The 16,662-nt window shown below is 32.7% G+C and overlaps 3 protein-coding genes across 6 annotated transcripts; 1 reads left to right on the top strand and 2 right to left on the bottom strand.

The window, feature by feature from the left end:
- Positions 1–375: 375 nt before the first annotated feature.
- On the bottom strand, positions 376–5,180 carry LOC105453557 (GTP-binding protein 2). Of its 3 annotated transcripts, XM_011695615.1 has the most exons (8): positions 4,979–5,180; positions 4,646–4,759; positions 3,693–3,971; positions 3,309–3,614; positions 2,898–3,158; positions 2,345–2,738; positions 1,864–2,149; positions 376–1,590 (listed from the first exon to the last, which is right to left on the bottom strand). In XM_011695615.1, the coding sequence occupies exons 3-8, from the start codon at positions 3,967–3,969 to the stop codon at positions 1,306–1,308; spliced, it is 1,809 nt and encodes a 602-aa protein (XP_011693917.1). In that variant the 5' UTR covers positions 3,970–3,971; positions 4,646–4,759; positions 4,979–5,180; the 3' UTR covers positions 376–1,305. The 3 variants fall into 3 exon arrangements, with proteins under 3 accessions (XP_011693917.1, XP_011693918.1, XP_011693920.1); XM_011695616.1 differs by lacking the exon at positions 4,646–4,759; XM_011695618.1 differs by lacking the exon at positions 4,979–5,180 and having other exon boundaries at positions 4,564–4,646.
- On the top strand, positions 4,769–14,752 carry LOC105453559 (DNA replication complex GINS protein PSF1-like). 2 transcript variants are annotated; one of them, XM_011695621.1, is made up of 5 exons: positions 4,769–4,905; positions 12,752–12,822; positions 12,885–12,949; positions 13,187–13,490; positions 13,895–14,752. In XM_011695621.1, exons 2-5 carry the CDS (start codon positions 12,754–12,756, stop codon positions 14,036–14,038), a joined length of 582 nt encoding a protein of 193 aa, XP_011693923.1. In that variant the 5' UTR covers positions 4,769–4,905; positions 12,752–12,753; the 3' UTR covers positions 14,039–14,752. The 2 variants fall into 2 exon arrangements, with proteins under 2 accessions (XP_011693923.1, XP_011693922.1); XM_011695620.1 differs by lacking the exon at positions 4,769–4,905 and adding an exon at positions 11,922–12,141.
- On the bottom strand, positions 5,666–9,355 carry LOC105453558. Its single transcript, XM_011695619.1, has 11 exons — positions 9,279–9,355; positions 8,833–8,947; positions 8,627–8,730; positions 8,295–8,366; positions 8,119–8,219; positions 7,767–7,870; positions 7,382–7,623; positions 7,100–7,275; positions 6,773–6,917; positions 6,360–6,559; positions 5,666–5,931 (listed from the first exon to the last, which is right to left on the bottom strand). The coding sequence occupies exons 1-11, from the start codon at positions 9,294–9,296 to the stop codon at positions 5,715–5,717; spliced, it is 1,494 nt and encodes a 497-aa protein (XP_011693921.1). The 5' UTR covers positions 9,297–9,355; the 3' UTR covers positions 5,666–5,714.
- Positions 14,753–16,662: the final 1,910 nt, after the last annotated feature.

Here is a 16,662-nt window from a genome sequence, read left to right as displayed (position 1 = left end):
TTCATCATGTTTTATTTTCATTTTATATTTCTAAGTAACGCTGCTCAACACCGAGCTTGAAACTCGCAATTGTAATCATACAAAGTACATAAATTGTGCTGTTTTAGAACGAACAAAATTATCGTATATCCGATACTTTTATTATCAAAGGCACAATAACGAAAGAGCGAAAAACATTACATTTTGGAGATCATTAAATAAAAAAGTTCCAACACAGATCTTAATTTTTTACAATATTCATTGTAATCATTTGAAAATTAAATAATTAAGACAGTATATATTAGTACTTTTAAGAAAAAATACACGTCTATTTTCATATATACTTCTGCTATACTTATTTTAATATTTGAGAAATATATACAGGAATAAAAAAAATTTCGAGAATAATTTTATTCTTATGTAGATGTATAAAGCTTTCCTTCAGGCCAAAAATTTTAGTTACGCCCTTGTACAAAACTGTATCGTTTATTGTATTCCTTTTGGATATATATCCGCAATTTTTACTTCTCTCGTAACACAAAAAAATTATTTTTTTCTGGGATATTAATATATTGCACAAAACGATCAGAGGAAATATATTTTCAAGCTAGAAAACTTTCTAAACGTGCGTTCCGTTTCATGCATGACACGCATGATGTATCATCTTATACTTGTTATTCACTGAATGTTGAAACAAGGATAAAATAATATATTATATTATGCGCATCATGCATGAAATGGAACGCATCTTAATTATATCTCTGCATTGAAACATACCGTTTATCCCACTCTTTTAGGTATATGTCTTTTTAGTAAAATTCTTGATTATCACACACAAAATTAAATTCTTTTTCTGCGGCATGTTAATACACTGCTCAAAATAATAACAGAATCACATTTTTGAGCAATTCTACTTAAATCAAATGTCAACAAAAACTACGAAACACTGCAGCAAATACATTGTTTACATTAATAAATATAATTATTAATGTAAATAATGTATTTGGTTATTACTTCAATATCTTAAATATATATATATATGTACATATATAAACTAAAGGATATTTTCAAAGATTATTACTGTTACATCATATGTATTATGAAATAATAACATTTACGAGAAGCGATTCCCCAATTATTTTGAACAGGGTATCTAACGAACAAATATAACTGTATTAGTACACCGCCAATAATATCAGCAATATAATTCTACTTTTACAAAACATTTATCTTATTCTTTTTTCTTCTTTAAATTACATATACATAAATACTATGAAAAGGGCATGTCTCGGATATTAATTTACATTTCGCGTTATGCAATTTCCTTCATTTGATCGAGTTCTGCGATCCGATTACGGGAAAGATTTGCGTGATTTTGCCAATCCCCTTGGTACGCCCCTCCCTGAACAACAGTCGCATCCCGACGTGGAGATACTCCGGATGACTGACGAATCTAAATAACACAGAAGCGGTGTCGTTCGTCTGCAGCCCCCTGTCATTCGCATCCATTATTCCCTCGATTACGCAGGTCTGCCTCACGTTACCCACGTGTACCGTCGTTTGAAACCCGGGAAATATCGCGGTGGCGTGATATACTATTAATACAGTCGCCTGAAAATACAGTATTTAAACTTTTTATCATCTTTATAGAAATAAGATAAGCTAGGTAAACTCGACCACGAGTATAAATTTCAACTGCAAACTGGAATAAAATCTATTTTAAGAACTGATTTCAAAAACAAAAACGAAATTTGTCATGACAGACACGGGAGAGACACATTCACTTCTTGAATCAATAAAAATAAGAGTTTGTACTATTGTCTATTAACAGCAGAAATATTCTGAATTATAGCTCGTCATACACATCAAAATTTCGCCACATACCTGAAAGAAGAGTGTTGCATGAGGTCGATCACGCAGAGAGACCAAAACCATTCCCGGACGAAGATGCGGCAGGGGAGGGCTACGATTCGTCGGTGGTGCTAGAGTCAGACTAGCACTCTGTGACGCTCTAACTAAGCAGCACGGGGCTTTATTACGATGTAGACTAACTACCTTCACTGGGCTAAATTCTCCGTCCGGCAAGGGTCCTACTAATAAACGAGTTCCCGGTGCGATCGCTCCCTTAACAAGTAACCCTCCTAAAACTGGTTGTGTCAAACCTGCTACCCTATATAAAGCAAAATAACACATAGTCATTTTTTTTCGTGTAACGTTTACGAGATATTTTTAAGGGCTCTTTTTTTCTGCGAGATATTAATATAAAAATTATAATTATTCATATAATTCTTAAAGTATCAAAAACTGTAAAATTAGCTTTATTTATAAAACATTTAGAAATATAGAAAACCGATTGCACACGTACCTAAACGTTTCGTCAATTTGAAATAGACACGATTCCGGGTCCCAGTCGATCGAATTCGTCTCGTAAGGTGACAAATTTTTGATAAACATAGTCAATTCCTCGAGACCCTCACCGGTAACGCAACTGACACTAAATACTGGTATCACGTCGGACGTGTAGTCCCATGACGGTATGTCATTATTGCTAAACAGTACTAATTGCTTAGGATAGCCCTGCGTCATCATGGCGTTCCCGAGTTGAGCTAGAGTCTCAGACATGTCGCAGAATCCCAAGTCGATTTTATTCACGACTATGAAGAACGGAAGTTTTAACGCTAAACAGAGAGCCATGTGTTCCTGCGACGCTTCGTTCAATGGCGGCGCTATCACTAGCATAACGTGATGCGGCGAATATCCTGCGTAAGGAAGTATAATTATTTTAAAATAATTGTTTTTCAGATAATTTCTTATGCAAGTTACACCGGAAACAATGATCTATTACGAGATTATTATAATAAAATCAGATCTCGCGAGATATTAAGAATATAAAAATTATTTAAAAAAAAGTTACACACCTGTCAGCCCAAGCACCGTCGTCCTCAAGTACTTTCGATGTCCTGCTAAATCGATAAACGTAACTACTTTCGACGCGTGCTCGCATATCTCTTCGGCCGTCGCCATCTCGGCATAGTTCAAGACGTGACCCGCGCCATCGAATCCGATAATCTCGTGCGATATCGAGGATGTACGACCAGTCTTTATCTCGTGCAGATGACGCAACATGTTGAGCCTCGCTCTACCTCTACCATTGTCCAGCTCACCCTGCGTCAGTACCCCTACACACATACACACATAGTTTCGCATACAATCCTCGTAATCGTATTCTCGGTGTATTCGTCGTATAAGGTAGACTGCGAATAGCAGAGCGTAGCGTAGACTGTCAGTGACATTTCTCTACCTTAAATATCCTCTGCTAATCCTCTCACCTAAGAGAGTCGACTTTCCAGCATCCTGCGCCCCGGTGACCGCCAATCTCAGATCTACGATACTATCCTGATCCTCTCTGTCATCCTTTCGTAACTTTCTTACCAGCACTTCAGCGACTTTCTTTTCCTCCTTATTATTATTATTATTTTGCGACATCAAGGTTTTACTCGCAGAACTCGTGGCTATTCGCTCGCGTAATATTCTTATAGTAGCGCCCAGCCTGGAAGCCATGTCCTTCAGCGTCTTTAGAGACGCTTTCATTTCGTCTTTTGTTAAACCCGCCAATCTTCCATTGTCCTCCACTCCTACATATGCGATAAAGAGATTAAGAGACAAGCCAAAAGAAAGTAATGCAAAATTACGATTATTGCAATTATTCATACCGATTTGATAAATCGCTTCTCCGTGTCCCTCTCTTAGCCTCCATTTCATTTGGGTGACAAGATGTTCAAAACGTTGACTAGATGGATTTATCAATTTTAATTTGTACTCTATGTTTCCTTGTTCTGGCTCCGGCGGCAGTCGGTCCTCTTGATCCTCATCCGCACTAGAAGTGTCACAGTCCGACAATCCGTTTCCCTCATTCTCAGAGTCGTCCCACCGCCTCTTCCTTAAATCCTTATCGTTTTGTGGATCAAACAGTTGTAGAAACGATTCCATATCTGCAATCATAGATATTACAATTTTTATGACTACTTTCGTAACTATATAAAATTATGAAAAAAATATGAATATCTTTATTCATTATTTTTATATTTATAATAGAAACTGCAAAAATTTTAATAAAGTTAAAAAATAATCAATAGATTAAAAAATATCTATAATTTTTGCTTTGTTACAATAATTTCTAGAAATTTGTAAAAATAAAAATTTCAGAAAAAATATTTAAAGAATATAATATGATTGCATGCAAAGGATATGATATGAAATGTGAAATAATTTCTCATGACACAATGTAACACCACACTAAATTGAAATTACATCATGTATGTATATTCATGCAATATCTCGCAATTTTAATTTTAATGTTTTCTATCCTACTTGTTTTTATATTTTTTTAATAAAAAACATTTTTCTTTTAATACAAAGGAAATTAAACAACTTTCTGTCCAAGAAAAGATCATCTAAAGTCAAAACTTTTATGAATTTCTTCTTTGGCAGAAATGATGCAATATCTGTCTGAAAGAGGAGGAATCTATTGTTATGTCCGTCAGCTGTTTTCTTCAAGAAGAATACAGTTGTTCTTGTACATACCTATTTAAGGCTTATCAATAAGGAAAGTTTTTGTGCTACATGGAAATCGTTACACTTCTGTCCTCAAAATAAAGTAACGTACTTTTGGAAATTCCCGCGAATGTATGGATGTGTGCGTGTAAATATATAGATGTACTGCCCGTTTCATCGAGTGGTCTGACAGATGCAGGTGCGTGTGATGTTGTGACACATTGTGCTAGAACAAACAGTGCCAATGTCAACACAGATAAGGCGTGCAGACGCGACAGCGTGAGAAACGCGGGCTCGCCAATTTCGGGAGAGATAACGAGACGGCCGATCGGCCGCGTCGAACAGCTGTTTCGAAAGTAAAAGTGACAGAAGGTAGGAAAGAAAGGGCTCGCGAGGGAAATACTTTTCGCGCCTCGGCGACGAGACTCCTGGGGGTCGCACTCACCGCATCTTCCGGATTCCCGTCCCCGGTTCAAAAATCCCGTCGCGATCGTGCGTTCAGGTCGGCGGCGATGCCATCGAAGTCACAAGACATGATAGACTGCAACAATTCACCGCGCGACTTTCTTCTTTTTCTCCTTCCTCCCTGCAACTAGGTCACGAACTGTCCGTCATGTTCCGATCGACCGCCGAACGGCGAGATATAGAACGGAAACTCGCGTTTTGCGAGCGACGCCAAGTCACCAGCCCCGGGATGCGGTCGACACGAAATTCCGACGTCCAATAGGCGAACGCATTTCCTAGGGACACTAACTCGCCTCTCTTATTTCCCTAAAAAATACGTCTCTGCTATTGGATATCGAGCGTATTCGAATGAATTTGATATGTCTTAAATTAATTTACAAATATTTAATTTAAATTAATAATCAATTTTAAGTAACAATCAAATCTTTTCATACAAAAACTTTGTTAAATTTTTTATGTCAGTTAGCTAATGTAAAATTAATAAATAATTAATTAAAATTATTTGGATAACTATATTAAATCTTTTTAATTAGACTTCAAAAAATCTATACAAAAATTTAATAATATTAAATAAAGTTATACACATATTAACTTATATTAATTTATATTAATTTATATTAATTTAATTTTTAATTACACCTACGATTTATTATTTTCATGTGTATTACGCTATCTTTTATAATATTTTTATTACAATTATCGCCCGATAATGGCAATTACGTTGTCGTATCTTCTTGATGCTCGTCCATTTCCTCAGGTTTTTCTTCGTCGTCCGATTGCGATTCTTCTACAGCAATAATGTCCGGGAAATATAACTTCGATTCTTCAATAGCCTTTTCTGGATTTTCACTTACGTGAAACGGTCCGATTCCGGCGAAGCCCAAAAATGCTTCGCAACCTACTTTCTTCACGGTACAGACGAATATTTCGTAACTGCAATGTGAAAAAGTGAAGTAATTTAGCGCGCAAGTAAATAAGTTGTACTTTCTCTTTTACAGGATATCAAAAGATTAAATAATACGATACAACACACACACACATATATATATATATATATATATATATATATATATATACGTAGTCACTTTTTTAAGAACTTAAAAAAATCATTTAAATTCTTTTATGGTAAAAAAATTAATGAGAACATGAAATTAAAAAAAAAACCATATATATCTATAATATAATTTAACAAATTTTAGAAATGACAATAAATTGATTAGATTTGAGTGATAAAATATGAATTGTAAACTCTAAAGTCTAAAGCTCTTAAAAGAATTGTTCTGAATTTAAGATTAATATCTTTAAGTTCTGAAAAAATAAAATATATTATTAAATTGTTTTAGTAGAGTAAATAAAGGCACCCCGTTTTTTCTTCTGTACTCATCTCGAATGCCTCTATACTTTTAGCAATAATCTTAGCCTCAGGCGGTTTATCATATTCAAATATACCAAAATTAATGACATCATCGTCGAACATTTCCAGTACCATTTTTAAATCATTTTTCCGTGTATAATCGTATTTGAAGACGGTTATTGGCACTTTTGTCATTTTATCTTCGTACTGTGGGGAATTAAAGTAGCAAGTGATATAATTAATTAATTAAATTATAATTAACTTAAAATCTCTCAAAAATGATTATTGAATCATAGAATTGTAATTAGATTTAATTTTATAACTTTATGTACAATTATTATTTAATTCTCAATTCAAGCGTCTTTCAAAAATCTTAGACAAAATCGATGAATGTAAGAAATATTATTCACATATATTTACCGGATACGTCGTATTAGTGTAAACGGTGAATATCGTGCGAAAAACAACTCCCTTGTTCCTGGGATTCGGAGGTGTCCAGATAAAAGGAAACTTTTTATTTTCCTTATCAGGAACTTCATAAGCTGGACAATGTTTTCCGGCGTAGCTACATAAAATAAAGATTAATTGATTTTAATAACAATTAAATATATACTGATAGCCAATAATTTTATTGTCTGTGTTGCTTTAATTATGGAAGAATACTATGACGTCAGTTACACTTTATAAATTTTATATTACAAATTTGTGTGCATCAATCAAATAATATTATACTAAAAGTGCGCGTACCAATCTTCATTTAAATTATCCTCCGACTCTGGTACCGTCGATTCGTTGAACAAGATATTGCATAGATGATCATGAACGTCCAGATTCTTTTTTCCTTCGACGATCTTCAGTCGCATGAACATACATTTGCCGTCGAAGAGCAATTGTTTGCTAGTTTCCGTAAATCTGTACGTAGACTGCACATTAAAAAATAGCACAGTATATAAATTTTCATTGATATTGAAACAAGGAGTTTAGGATATAGAAACAAGGATTGTAGTAAAGAAAATTAAAAAAAAATACTTCATCGAGCATTTGCTGGAGCACTTCCTCGTTCATTCGTTTGCGCAGCTCTTGCTCCACCACGTAGTTCTCTGGTAGCAATTCCTCGATTAGCTCCACGTATGGCGGACTCGTTTTCTTATCTCTTCTACGTCCCTCTTCATCCTTAAATATCCAAGGAAATAGCAACAGACAAGTCTCGTTGCACAACGATGTGGTCAGATGCAGCATCTCCGCCTCGTATCTCGCCTTAGCTTCGGCCACTGCGATAACGATTTTGTTGCTACATTAAGTAATAAATGTGATTCCACGCAATTTCCAATCTAATTCATATCAATTTTATATGTTTGAATTTTTGCCTCAGTAAGTGAAAGTTCAAGTGTTTAATTCGATAATTTCTTTTTACCCTTTCGAGCCTTCCTTGCTGTTTCTTTGGCTATTTTTGCTTCTTCCTGAATTTTCAATCGTATTACCTCTTCCGGACTCATCTCGAAAACGTCTATCGAAAATCTATATTTTAAATAAATAGATATTAAAATTTTAAAGTAATAAAAAAAATTATATTGGACAATATAACTATCGTACAATCAGTTATAAATGCTCGACCAATATATATTTTACAAATGGATTCTTTAATCAATATAAAGAGGATTTATGCTTAAATAAAATGTCGAGGTATCAGCGAATATTAAATTATAACTGGTTAAAAATAGTTAAATACTTTCACGTGAGTAGCGTCATCGATCGTTTCAACTTACTCGTGCTCGTCGCCCTTTTGAACTCTCTCAAGCTCGGTCATCAGCATTTTTACGAACTGCGGGCAATGCGCTCCGAACATTAAATTTATCATTCGACCTTCCTGCAAGAGACAATCAGATTTTCAACTGCAATAATTATTTCTATATACAACATAAATTATATATTTGATACTTGCGTGAATAAACATCCATATCGGTTCGCTTTTTCCTTGAAACCTCTTTAAATCGGTAACACGATCGCAACTCGCCTAGAAATAAAGTAAAGCTCTGAGAACATTTTCATATGATAGATTTATTTAAATATTGAAGATAAATTTAATAAAGAGTAATTTCTATATACATATGATGGATGAATGTTATTTTTTTATTATATTGTTTCTACATTGTTTTATTGAAATAAATATAATAAGTTCTGTATCTGGATTTTATACTGTTTGAGAATGTTACTTATTACTTGTATATATTTATTTTTATAATAATAATTCTTAGATTTTTTTATGACAATTACCGTGGCATAACTCAATGCGTCGCCTCCGATCTCCATTTTTATCTTCTTCAGAATGCTCACCATGCCTGTGCAAGGACCACTCCAATCCGAGTACACGTCCACTACTGAATAAGGACATTGCATCGAAAATATATTTTCATAATGCTCTTGTCATGAAAATATTGACCATTCGTATTTGCGTAAAGAAATTTGTAAAAATTACTCGCCTACTAAGCCCTTCCGTTGCAATACCTTCGCCCATTCCTCGTCATTAACAACTTCCGTCTGCAATGCCGCGGGTGCCGCTTTCTTCGCCATCCTTCTCGTCGTCTTTGCTCCACCCTAAGACAAAATTTAATTAATTAGCTATATTCCTCAGACTTTGTTGACAAGTTTGCCTTCACAGTAATAATTGTACACCACAAAATTTAAATGTAAAAGAAATCTAGAAATTGCTAAAAGTATGTGAGATGTTTCTCACATGTTTTTAGATTTCTCTCAGATCTTTAATCTTTCGCGAAAGTTACTTGGTACTATCGTAATTTTATTGCGCAAAAGTTATTCGGTATTATCGTAATTTCATTGCGCAAAAGTTATCCGTTATCGTAATTTCATTGCCATTTATATTAAAAACATTATATTCTTTTTTTTTAACACTTGGCTGGCGCTCTACCCTTTTATTGCGCAACATCTTCGCAGCTAATTAAAATAAGATCCCGTCAGTCTTATAGGCGATCTATAAATCACGGCCGATTTTCTTCGCGAGAAAAACGAGAAATTCGATTTCCGAGCAATTGAAGTATCTTCGGCGAGGTGGAGAGAAGTACTGCATTAATCGCGTATATTTTCTGTTGGTTTGCACGGGCTCGGCTTTCGGGCTTCCTTTCGGCTGCACGGGGACATCGGCGACATGGTAGGCACGCGATATAATATAATGATTAACGAGCTCATGATACAAATACACGCACAGATAATTATATACGGTGCAGGAAATCCAGGGGTTCCCGCAAAGGTAAGGAAGTTCTTGTGCATAATCGCCTGTCATAAAACATTAACCCGAATATGCCTTAAGAAAAAGACTCATGCCAAAGAATGAACGACAGTAACATTTCAAATCATGAAATCTATATTGATTTAACATTTTTTTATATTCTTTAAGAATAGAAGTAGCATTTTATATGACCACAGTTAGCCATTTTATTCATTAATTCAATTTGTTGAAACATAGAAAAAAAATTATTTTTACAGTATATTAAATAATTATAATACATTAATTCTATTTTACAAACATGTAGAAAACGTACAAGCTTGTATTGTGATTTTTAATATAAAATAATATTATAATATATTATTTTTAATATATTATAATATTTATTATATTATATGAGCCTCTTACAATTAGAAGTCAAATTGATCAACTTTGCGTACGTTTTATAAATTATTCTTAATTTTAAATATGTATAATTAATTTGTGTGTGTAGCTTAATTCATTATTTATCTCTATTTTTTATTTTACTCAATTAGTTTGACTTTTAAAAGACTTGTACGTAATTTTTTTGCGTTTTAAGCAAAATAATACATATAGTGCTATAAAAATATAGCTGTATCTGCACGTACTGAAAAATATTGTATCTTATACGTATCGTATACGTAAGATATCTATGTAATGATATCATTATGTATATATATATCTGAACAACAGATACGTATAATAACAGATATGATTAATAGGTGAAGTTGTATATATACGACAGGAAAATTACAGGGGGCACACATTGCAGAGAGTCGTTAAATTCCGACACGACCCCCGAGGTGCACGAAAGGATTATTAATCTTTAACCCAAATTCGTTCATAGGTATCACAATCGATGCTAAAGCAACCAAGGGCAGAGACATCGTCGACACTCTTAATACTCGTTAAAAATGCCACATTTTTAAAAGCAGGAGGTTCGACCTTCGGAACGAAAATCGAAGTTCAATTCACCGGCCGAGGATAGTTCGATGGAACGTCTCCGTCGCATCGTGTTTAGATGTTTGGAGAACCTCGCTGGAAATCGATTGCGTGCCACGACCGATATTTTTCCTTGACAATTAGGACAATGCTCGGGCCAACAATTAAAGCGCGACTTACACATCAATAAGTTACACACGATCTTTGTTGATTTCTACCCATTTCTTGGTTGCCACGTAACGATTAGCTAGAACTAGCTTACAAAGCGATTTAGTGTCCACGGCTTGACACACATATATAATACATTTATGCGAGTTCTGAAAAATCGGAGTGTCTATCCCTGCTTAAAGATTCGATAGATAATGATATAAGAAATAGATATAAATTTTTTTTGAAATTTTATCTAATTTTATGGTAAAGTTATATCGTTTCAATCGGACTCATTAAATAAGCTATTATAGAGAATTAAGATATCTATTTCTATTGTTTCTTATAATACCTAGTATATCTTATCTTACTTAAATATTAAATACAAATCTGGACGTGTACGTTTTTTTTATATATTTTATCGAGTTATACCTATATCTAATTCAAACTGAAAATTATAATTTATTATTATATATTTTATTATATTTGTAAGCAATATTAAAATTATTTATACATAAAGACACAAAATTTCTAAAATTAAAATATTACATAATAAATCATATATAATATCGAAAAAAAATTGTACGATAATAGATATCAATTTTGTCTAAATATATGGTCAGAGAAAAACATATATATTACTTAAAAATAACTTTTAAATTAGATACTATGTAAAATAAAAACGAATAGAATAAACGAGTAGAATAAAATAATATCATAAATCTGATATTTACGAATAAAAAAACACGATATAGAATTATGAAGGTTTCTTATCTAATTCTATTGGACCTTTTAAGCAGGGATACGTTGTGTGCGTTTATGAAAAATATATATATAATTGTATAAATACTAATTTTTTTTCAATAATAAATATAAAAATAATTAAATAAATATACATAATTTCCGAATAATACCTGCATATAATAATTATTTTTTTGAATAATTATACATCAGGTATTAAATTAATATAATTATTAATTTGAGATACATTATAATATATAATCATATATATATATGACAATTATTATTTTTAATAACCGAGGTATTACATAACAATTAAAAGCTTAATATCTAAACATCGAAAATATTTCTGAAAGTCCAAAATTTCTTGGCAGCTGGCGAAATGTTTTTTGAAGATTTAACGTTATCATAGTTTTATTCTTATATGAATTCATTTCATATATGATTCATGATGTGATCACTTTAGTCGTCAGATGGCATTGGGCATGGCATTGGGGATGCATTTAAAATGCCGTACAGTACAGTGTACACATTTCAGAGTATTTCCAAGTACTAAAAGTATTTTGAGGCTCAATTTATTTAGCGATTAATATAAATATAAAGTAGGTTTTTACGAGAATATACTGTGCTTCGCAGTAATTCAGAAGATCATCGAATTGCGATCGTCGTTTCTCTGCATCATCACTTGCGAATTACGGTAACTGTTATATATCGATCTTGATTAAAGCAACAATTAAAGAATTGCTAGACTCATTAGTTTGTATTAAAACGTATGGATTAACATTTTCTTTAAGATAATATATTGATAAATATAATATGCTGTTAGAAATATGTGAATCGAGTTTGCAATTTTGGAGGTTAGAATCTTATCATAACAAATAATTGTTATTTGCACGCGTGCGCAGCTGATCACGTGTTGATGCGATTGTTATTTAAATTTTAATGCATTTGTAGCCTATAAAAATTTTGTATTAAATTTAAAATATATTATAATTATTCGATTATTAAATCGAACGTGTTAGAATTAATTGAATTTTTTGTTTTAATTGTAGAAATAATATTAATTCATAATTGTTTGTTAATAATAATAATAATAATACACTAGCTATTTTATACTTGTTCGTTTAAAATCCATTTGATGGAATTTTTTTTAACGGATTGATAATAATTATCGACTAATTAAGACGTATCTTTTCACATGAATAAAGCGTACTTTCATACGAATAATAAGAGAGTTCAAAGTCGAGAAGTCAACATGTTAAATAGCGGCGAACATAAATCTTATAACAAACATTCATATTTTACAGATATGTTTGGGAAAGAAGCTATTAAACTCATAACGGAGCTCGATATGCATGAAGATGTTCGACCGTTTAATGTAAGCATTATAAATATTGTTATTGTTACGTGTACAATCGTAAAGTTTTTTTTAATTTACAGGAACAGGTGATGCGACAAGTTTTTGAAGAGATGCAAACTCTTTATGAAGCCAATTTGGTGGACAGGTATATTATATGTATGGCAGTCATGAAAGTTACTTTACAGTTATTAAAAAGTTACACGAAAAGTAAAATCAAGAAGAAAATAAAACATTATGCATAATCAATGTCACATACATGATGGCGGTATAATTTAACGAAATAACATTTAGCTGTCTTGTAATAAAACAGTGGAAACTGCGTTTCACTAGCAATTAAGTGTCGATCTTAATGAGTTTTCCCTGCTTTTTGCAAATGTTTCAGCAATGCCATAAAGAACGGAAACACCACGTTATTGCCGTCGGTGCATTTTCGCCATACGGCTCTGCTCAGGAACAAAAGGTGCGTGCTGGCGTATCTCTATCATCGGATCAAGCGATTACGACAGATGCGTTGGGAATTGGGCAGCATCTTGCCGACCGAAATAACCGCAAACTTGCTGAATGCAGAGGTGCACTGGTTCCAAAATTACAACAAATCTCTGGCCACCTACATGAGGTCGATAGGCGATGATCATGGATTAAATCTGACTGTGAACATGAGCCCTCCAAAGACACTCTATGTCGAGGTAAATATTTTTCTCCAATACATACTATAACGCAGATTCATCGTGCAAGAACATTTTTTTTCACTTTCATCTGAATTTTATGCAATCTTTCTTGCTTCTTGCTTTACATGTATACGTATTTTTACCCTATATATTACAGATTGTAGATATAAAATATGATATAAAATTTTATTTTAAATGATTTGTTTAATTTAGAGATTGTTTTATTTAAAAGAAAATCTATTTTTTGGATATGTGTAATACATGTGCAACACATAAATATCTAAATGTATTTTATAGGTATATGTATTATATTATAGTTATAAGATAGTTATAGATTTTATGTATTGCATATATATATATATATATATATATATATATATAATAATTAGATATTAATAATTAGAGGATGATTTTTCTTTTAGGTGAAGTGTCTAAGTGATTTCGGTAAGTTGGAACTTGACGACGGCGAAGTTATTACATTAAAAAAAAATACATATCATCTGTTGCCAAGAGCCACGTGCGAGCCGCTTATCAGACAAGGCATACTCGAGCACCATAATGCGTGATAAAAAAGATACCTCTCCTTATTTCTTTTATACTTTTATGTGTCACACAACACTGCCATCGTTGCCTTATGCATTTCAACTTAAAACATTTTATCTATATATATTTATCTATATGTGATCATATCGTATTAAAGAAATAAAACAAAGATTTTTTTAGTATAAAAATGAAGTATAAATGCGAATTTTATATCTTACTTTGGCATTGCTGTATCTCGAGTTCATTCTTTTTTAATTTTTTACATTGCTCTTTAATTTAAATAAGTAATCTTTATTATTACCGTACATGTTTTGAATATGATATATAGATCGGTATATCAACGTAATAAAATAACAATAATTTCACCAATTTAAGTATGAATGTTTAACGATAGATATTGAGGTTTGAATATTGATATTAGAATTTGTAACTGATTTTCTCATATTGATCGCAACTTTTTAATTTTTTTTATTACATATCTTTATATCTGAGCCATTTTATTTAAAATCAAATCAAATTTGAAATTAAGTACAGAATGTAATAATTTAGATATGTTGCAGAAGCTTGAAGAAATATTTACTTCAAATTAGCACCACCATTATTATCAGCATATTTTTTAATGAGCATTTAAACATGGATGGCTCATAATGAGGAACTAGGTCATTATATAATATATCAAACAACAACGAAATAATATTTATCCAAGAGATTAAAGAATGGAGCTGATATAACTTCAATAATTGTGATAATAATTCCTTCGCTTCCCATCTTGTCGACAAATCTTCAAACTTCTAGAACAAATAAGTAATGGTGCGTAAGTGTTCTTTCTTTTATCTATTTACCTTCTCCTTCCCTTTTACCAAGTTTCTTAATAATACAGCTCGCAAGACTCAGAGAACCCGTAGTAGTTCTTAAGTTAACCGGCACACGCGTACAAATATATGCGTACGTGCCTCGCTAGTAGTCCACCAGCGGCAGTTTTTCCTCGGTAAAGACCGGCGGCAGTCGACATCTGCCTCGCATAATTGTTTTCTAGTTTTTCCTTCTGATTAGAAGGAGATACAGAGAGAAGGCATCCGCAGTCTGCAACCTTCTGCAGTGAACGATGAACGAAAAAGAAGGACATCGGCGCATCATACGCGCCGAGAGCGGCGTAAGAACTCCAGCGCTGTAAAATTCGACTTGTTGACCAGTGTCCGGTAATGACAGGTAAGCTAGCAAAAATTTGAGAATTTCAAAAAATATTCACATAGAAAAGGTTGTACGTGTCAGATCAGTTTTCCTAACTCAGTTTGTTCATCGATAAAACGTTCCTAACATTCCTAAATTTCTTTTGCCCCTTTCTCAGATAAATATTATTCAGAAAAGTAAAATCAAATCTTTTATTTCAAATAAAAATATAATAATCGATGAGATTCTTTCTTACGTCAAGCATAGAACTACGTATTAATCGGTACGGAATAAACGTGGGATTTGTTTCGATAAATTTACGCGACTCAATCGCAATTAAAGAATCAAGAAAGAATGTCATTTTCTCAGATGTTTATTTATCGTTTCCGCAAAGAAACATCGCGCAATAACATGCGTCATATGATTTATTTTCTTCGGGCTTACTAAAAACATGACGGGAATTACGAGCTGAAATTATGCGCAATATTAAGAATTTATTTTTAATTTAACGCTTGAACGTTTTATAATGTCATTTTTGAGTGTAAAAATGATCTTGCACGCTCTGTATAATTTTTTTTCTACGTACATGCGAAAATACGCGGATGCTCCCAAGCGTGCAGAGCATAATTATATAAAATTATATATTGTAATGAAAAGAGAGACATTTTTTTAAATTTGCCCTACAGAAACAATATAATTTCTTTTTAAATGTTGCATTAAAAATAATAGCACCTCGCTCGTCATCGTTAAATAATTAGTTGCCATTTAACACAATAATTAGGAAGAAAATAGACAGAAAATATTGATATTTATTTATTTTTGTTATAAACATCCATCGCTGTTTATACTTATTCAAGAAAATATTTGGCGATTGCATCTGTAGAACCAAAATTTATAGACCCGTATTCAAAACGTGCTAACAACGATGTTAGAGCGCTATTACATTACGTATATGTCGTGTACCATAGAATTTCAGAGACAAAAGCGCGCATTTATCGATAGAAGCGTATTCTGAATACGAACTATAATGTTTAATTGTGATTCGCATCCAAATATCCTCTCCTAATTTATACTCGTAAATAGTTTCTTAGACAAAATAAAATTATGTAATACAATTTGCAAAGGTCAAAGTCTAGACAAAAATGTTGATACTATATGTTATCACTTTCTTTTCGCGAACCTTTGCCTGGATTCGTTAGCAGCTTACGCGAGCTAGAAAGTTTTGTTGTAGAAAGTTCAGGGACGTATTCTAAAAAGAATACATCGGGAAAGGATATCATATACGGGCTGTAGCTCAAAAGGGAAATGATGCGGTTCGAACGCTTGAGTCAGCGTACTTCCCCAATTCCGTTGTTGCAGTCAAATAATGGTGGTATCTGTCGCGCGCGGCGTGAATTTAAAGACACTACCTTTCTTTCTTCTTACATAATCGCGGTCGGCTCTTCTGTAAACAACATATAAGTACGTGATTTTCTAA

This window comes from Wasmannia auropunctata, unplaced genomic scaffold, assembly GCF_000956235.1.
Source record: "Wasmannia auropunctata unplaced genomic scaffold, wasmannia.A_1.0 LD335998.1, whole genome shotgun sequence".
Lineage (NCBI taxonomy): Eukaryota > Metazoa > Arthropoda > Insecta > Hymenoptera > Formicidae > Wasmannia > Wasmannia auropunctata.
The sequence above is the reverse complement of the archived record's forward strand: the minus strand, read 5'-3'. Positions and strand labels throughout refer to the sequence as shown.

Excerpts from the sequence above, each read along its gene's own strand:
- LOC105453557 (XM_011695615.1), bottom strand. The coding sequence starts at position 3,969 with ATGGAATCGTTTCTACAACTGTTTGATCCACAAAACGATAAGGATTTA. Across the intron at positions 3,615-3,692 it reads AGAAGCGATTTATCAAATCG|GAGTGGAGGACAATGGAAGA; the intron begins GTATGAATAATT and ends TCGCATATGTAG. Across the intron at positions 3,159-3,308 it reads TGGAAAGTCGACTCTCTTAG|GGGTACTGACGCAGGGTGAG; the intron begins GTGAGAGGATTA and ends GTATGTGTGTAG.
- LOC105453559 (XM_011695621.1), top strand. The coding sequence starts at position 12,754 with ATGTTTGGGAAAGAAGCTATTAAACTCATAACGGAGCTCGATATGCAT. Across the intron at positions 12,950-13,186 it reads GAAGCCAATTTGGTGGACAG|CAATGCCATAAAGAACGGAA; the intron begins GTATATTATATG and ends CAAATGTTTCAG. Across the intron at positions 13,491-13,894 it reads CAAAGACACTCTATGTCGAG|GTGAAGTGTCTAAGTGATTT; the intron begins GTAAATATTTTT and ends TTTTTCTTTTAG.
- LOC105453558 (XM_011695619.1), bottom strand. Across the intron at positions 8,731-8,832 it reads GCAACGGAAGGGCTTAGTAG|TAGTGGACGTGTACTCGGAT; the intron begins GCGAGTAATTTT and ends GTCCTTATTCAG. Across the intron at positions 8,367-8,626 it reads ACGCATTGAGTTATGCCACG|GCGAGTTGCGATCGTGTTAC; the intron begins GTAATTGTCATA and ends CTTTATTTCTAG.